At 41.9% G+C, this 5980-nt stretch overlaps 1 protein-coding gene across 1 annotated transcript; it reads right to left on the reverse strand.

Annotated features, from left to right (window-relative positions):
• LOC139154066 (olfactory receptor 14A16-like) lies at nucleotides 1-945 on the reverse strand. The gene has a single exon (XM_070728497.1). The coding sequence runs from the start codon at nucleotides 943-945 to the stop codon at nucleotides 1-3; it is 945 nt and encodes a 314-aa protein (XP_070584598.1).
• Nucleotides 946-5980: the final 5035 nt, after the last annotated feature.

Below are 5980 nucleotides of genomic sequence, written 5' to 3' on the forward strand. Positions count from 1 at the left end.
TTAAGCAGGTTTTGTGTTCTGATTTGTAATCCTTTGTTTAAACAACTTCCATAAAGCAGCTTTGATATCCTTATTCTTCATGCTATAGATTATAGGGTTCATCATTGGAGGGATTACAGAGTAAATCACTGCAAGGACTTCATCCCAATTGTAAGAAGATCCAGAATTTGATATGAAATGGGAAAGTATACCTGTACCACATAATAAGCACACAACGAGGAGATGGGGAATGCAAGTAGAAAAGGCCTTTTGTCTACTGGCCACTGAGGACATGCTTAATACAGTCTTAAAGATTTTTACATAGGACATGATAATTAACATAAAACAAACAATAGCAAGCAAAGTACTAAGAAGAACCACCCAAATTTCTCTGAATTTGGGATCGAAGCAAGAAATCTCCATGAGGTGTGGGACTTCACAAAAGAACTGATGGATGACTGTGGAACAGAAAGGCAATGAAAAAAGGGTTCCTGCATTCATGGCAGAATTAAGAAAGCCTACCATCCATGCACCCCCTGCCATCTGTAAGCAGGTTGCCAATTTCATTGTAGACATATAATGTAAAGGATGACAGATAGCCACATATCTGTCATAGGCCATAGCAGTGAGAAGGAAAAGGTCTGATGACAGGAAGAAAAGAAAGAAAAACATTTGTGCAGCACATTCAGAGTATGATATCTTTCTTATATTCATGAGGGCACTGGCTATTGATCTGGGAATGGTAACAGTCGTGGATCCCAGATCAACAATTGCTAAATTGACCAGAAAGAAATACATTGGTGTCTGAAGATGGTTGTTCATTACTACCAGAATGATGAGAAGAAGATTTCCTATTAGCATAACCAGATACATCATGAGGAAGACCATAAAATGCAAAATCTGGAACTCCCGTTGCTCAGAAAATCCCATAAGCAAGAAATCAGTGATGATGGTTCTGTTTGGCATTGTTGAAATTTTAACTGTCAGAGAAAATCATATTAATTTAACCAATCTTCCAACAAAATATTATCCTATTTTACAAAACTGTACACTCCAACTAACTTACTTTCATTTTGATATGTTCACTCCGATTACAAAGATAGCTATATAACTTCAAGTTAGTTCTTCAGTAATGACAACCTTTATTAAAGAACGAATTATGCAGGAGAAATATGTAATATAGTGCAATACGTTATTATCTTATTTTATCATATACAGTCATTCTAATCTTGTTTAAACTTGGAGTTCAAATATAAAATTACTTTCTTGTAATATGTAGAGTCATTGCATACATAATTTGTTATAGCACACTGTAAAATTTTCAGGTGCATGACATCCTAAAGTTACATAATACCTTATGATGGATTTCAAGCATATTTAGATTCTAAATTCCAAAATATTGTGCAATTGAAAAAAATTGCACATTATTTTGGAATTTTACTGAAGATTTAATTTCTGGAAAACAGAGGTCACATAAGTTTTTTTATAATAATATGATCCCAGATACAATAAAATATTTATAATATCTTTAGATGTGATATAATAATATATCTCCTGTGCCATAAAAGGCCATGTCTTGAACTGGTAATAAAGTTCTTCATACCAATTTCCTTTTATTAAAGAAAAAATATCAAAGAAGAATATACATGATTATGATTATCGAACATTAGAGGAGCAGAGAATATTTATTTTGCCAACCTTTGAAATTTTAGACATACACTTTTTTCCTATTACAAAGATATTATCTACAGCCATGAGATATATTCAAGGATGTGAATTGTCAAGAAAAAGTTCAATATCTGTTGATTAGCAAAAAACTAGCACTTTAGTTGTTTCATTGAAAATGTTACATTTCTCCTTTCATACTTTATCCTATTTTTATCAAAACTATTAATGCAACAGCGATAAAACCTCTTTGTTAAAATTCATAAGAAGACCAGCTGCCTGTTAAATCTGTCTCTAATCATTTTATAAAATTTAAAAACTTACTGTTTCCCCATTGATCCTTTTAGATTGATAATGAAAACAATCATACACATATATAGCCCTTTCTCCTTTTGTTTGTTTATATTTCTTTCACAATCTCTTGAAGTCTTTTTGTGGAAGATTTATAGGACATCTGTCACTCAAGCATAAGTGCATGATGCAGAATGATGGAGAAAAAGCTAGCCTCAAACACCACCAAATATGTCAATTATATAGTGCAAATGAATCCTTAATTAGAATCCAGGGATTATTACATTTAAGTCAAAAATTGACTTAAATTTAAAAATAAAGAAAAAAAATTCCCTCACTAATGTTTCTTTAAACACTTGTTCATTCTACAACTAGTATTATTGTAACCTAGCTCTTACAAGCTGCAAATTTGGTGTGATTCAGGCATGACTTCCTCCTCAACATTTGATAATTAATCCCATAGGGAGCATGGCTACAATATTAAAAAAATAACCTCTATAGACAAATGAATGATTGCACAATCAAAACTGTAGTGATAGCAGATGCAATTCTCCAAGGATGTGATGTTTCCTTGCAAGGAATATGTAGTAGAGGTACAAAATATTACTTATTCATTCAGACCACTGAGAAGATTATTAAGTGCTTTAACAACACTAATATAAGCCACCTAACCTACACATGGCCACATAAATCAATAATGTCATAATTGTACATTTATTAATTACATTCAAACATATTTGCAAATATTTATTTATTTCTTTGTCAAACATATATAGGATAGTAGTAGTTTATATAAATATAACGTAAGTAAAAAGTAACGATAAAAGAGGACAATAGGACAGTAGGACAGGGACGATAGGACAGTGGTGTGCTTATGTATGCCCCTTACAAACTCTCAGAAATGGGGAGAAGTCAACTGTAGACAATCTAAGGTTAAAATTATTGGAGTTTGGGAAGAAACCACAGAATCAGAGATAGAAAAAGCCATCGAGATAGAAAAGCATCCCCAAAATATGAACAAGCGGGATGATACCTCCCGCCTACCAGACATCTGGAAACCAGCCCTCAAAGTAACCCAGCCATAAAAACTGAAACCCGACTCAGAACACACATTGCAAAACAATCAAGTAGCCTGCAAGCTCCAACTACTCAGGATATCACGCCTAATCAACAACCATTAACTAATCAGCATACCTCAGCTACATCAACGACCCCAGGTGTTACCCCAGTGACTCACCAGAAAGTTTCTACACAGCAGGCAATTGCTGAGCCATCAAACCACACCCAGCCACCAGTATTTATAGAAGGAAGGCAGCTCAGGTCTCGCTGTGTTCGCCCTAGAACAAGGACAGAAACACCAGCCTGAAGATGATGAGTGGGACCTCGTATGCTGCCCCTCTCCTCAGATTCGGGGCGGCTCACAAAAGTAATAAAACAGTGTACAATGAACAATTCTAATATTTAAAAGAAAATATCTAAAAAACCATTATTTAAAAAACATACAACACAAGCATACCATACATAAAACTATATAAGCCTGGGGGAGATGTCTCAATTCCCCCATGCCTGGTGATAAAGGTGGGTATTAAGCAATTTACAAATGACAAGGAGGGTAGGGGCACTTCTAATCTCTGGGGGGAATTGATTCCAGAGGACCGGGGCCGCCACAGAGAAGGCTCCTCCCCTGGGACCCACCAGACGACATTGTTTAGTTGACGGGACCTGGAGAAGGCCAATTCTGTGGGACCTTATTGGCCGCTGGGATTTGTGCGGCAGAAGAGGTATTCTGTTCCGATGCCATGTAAGGCTTTATAGATCATTACCAACACTTTGAATTGTGACCGGAAACTGATCGGCAGCCAGTGCAGGCCATCGAGTGTTGGAGAGACGTGGGCGAACCTTGGTAACCCCACAATTGCTCTTGCGGCTGCATTCTGCACGATCCGAAGTTTCTGAACACTTTTCAAAGGTAGCCCTATGTAGAGAGCGTTGCAGTAGTCGAACCTTGAGGTGATGAGGGCATGAGCGACTGTGAGCAATGACTCCCTGTCCAAATAGGGCCGCAAGTGATGCACCAGGTGAACCTGTGCGAACGCCCACCTCGCCACAGCTGAAATATGATGTTCCAATGTTAGCTGTGGATCGAGGAGGATGCCCAAGTTGCGGACCCTCTGAGGGGGGGCAATAATTCCCCCCCCAGGGTAATGGACAGACAGATGGAATTGTCCTTGAGAGGCAAAACACACAGCCACTCCGTCTTGTTGGGGTTGAGTTTTAGCTTGTTGACACCCATCCAGAACCCAACAGCTTCCAGGCACCAGCACATCACTTCCACTGCTCCACTGACTCGACATGGGGTGGAGATGTATAACTGGGTATCATCAGCATACTGATGATACCTCACCCCATGTCCATGGATGATCTCACCCAGCGGTTTCATGTAGATATTAAATAGCAGGGGGGAGAGGACTGACCCCTGAGGTACTCCACAAGGGAGAGACCTAGAGGTTGACCACTCACCCCCCACTAACACCAACTGCGACTGACCAGAGAGGTGGGAGGAGAACCACTGAATAACAGTGCCTCCCACTCCCAACCCCTCCAGCCGGCACAGAAGGATACCATGGTCAATGGTGTCGAAAGCCACTGAGAGGTCAGGAAGCACCAGGACAGAGGACAAATCCCTGTCCCAGGCCGCCAGAGATCATTCATCAGCATGACCAAAGCAGTTTCTGTGCTGTAGCCTGGCCTGAATCCTGTCTGTTGAGGACCTAGATAATCAGCTTCTTCCAAGGACCACTAGAGTTGGAGCACCACCACCTTCTCAACAACCTTCCCCATAAAGGGAAGGTTGGAGACAGGACGGTAGTTGTTAAACACGGCTGAGTCCAGGGAAGGCTTCTTGAGGAGGGGGCACACAAGTGCTTCCTTGTAGGGAGCCAGGAAGGACCCCCTTGCCAAAGAAGCATTGAAAATCTCCTGGACCCAGCTCTGTGTCACCTCCCGACTGGCCGAAACCAACCAAGAGGGACATGGATCCAGTAAGCAGGTGGCGGAACTCACAGCTCCAATGGCCTTGTCCACTTCATCAGGTGTCACCAAGTCAAACTCCTCCCAGACAGATGGACAAGGATGGGCCCCAGTCACCTTGATTGACTCATTGTCAGCTGACACTGCTATCCAATTGGAGTTGAGGTCTGCCCAAATCGAAGCAACTTTATCAGTTAAACTCCTTGGCACTGCTCTGCAACGGCTCCCCAACTCCCTCCTAAACAGAGTGGCTGGGTGGGATTCCGCTGATGCAATCAAGGCGGCATGGTACACGCATCTTGCCATCTTGAGTGCCACTTTGTAAGTCTTAATGTGAGCTCTTACAAGTGTTTGGTCAGATTCGGATTTACTCTTCCACCATCACTTCTCTAGACATCTCTTCTGGGGTTTCAACTCCCAGAGCTCCTCGGTAAACCAAGGAGCCCTCTGGGGTCTAGTGTCACAGAGAGGTCGCAACGGAATAATTCAGTCAAGAGCCTCCATCACAAACCTGTTCCAGGCCACAGCAAGAGACTCTGCCGAGCTGTGGACGAGTAAATCTGGTAAAACCCCAAGTGCCCTCTGAAAGCCCTCTGGGTCCATCAGGCGTTTGGGGTGGAACCATGTAGTCGGTTCCGCCTTCTTGCGGTGGAGGATTAGAGCCAGGAAATCAAGCTGCAGTAGAAAATGGTCTAACCATGACAAAGGCAACACTTCTAAGCTCCTTAGTCTCAGACCATTACTCGATTGCTCCGAGAGGAATACCCTGTCATGTGTGTGTCCCCCTCATGAGTCGGATCCTGAACTACTTGAGTCAGGTCCATGGCTGTCATGATGGCAATGAACTCCTGTGCTAACCCAGAGGAACCGCCAAGTGACAGCAGATTGAAGTCCCCCAGGACAATGAGTCCGGGGAACTCCACCGCCAACCCAGCCACCTCCTCGAGCAGCACAGGCAGGGCTGTTGACACGTAGCTGGGAGACAGGTACGTGAGCAGCAAGCCCACCTGAACCC

Source organism: Erythrolamprus reginae, chromosome Z (genome assembly GCF_031021105.1).
Source record: "Erythrolamprus reginae isolate rEryReg1 chromosome Z, rEryReg1.hap1, whole genome shotgun sequence".
Lineage (NCBI taxonomy): Eukaryota > Metazoa > Chordata > Lepidosauria > Squamata > Dipsadidae > Erythrolamprus > Erythrolamprus reginae.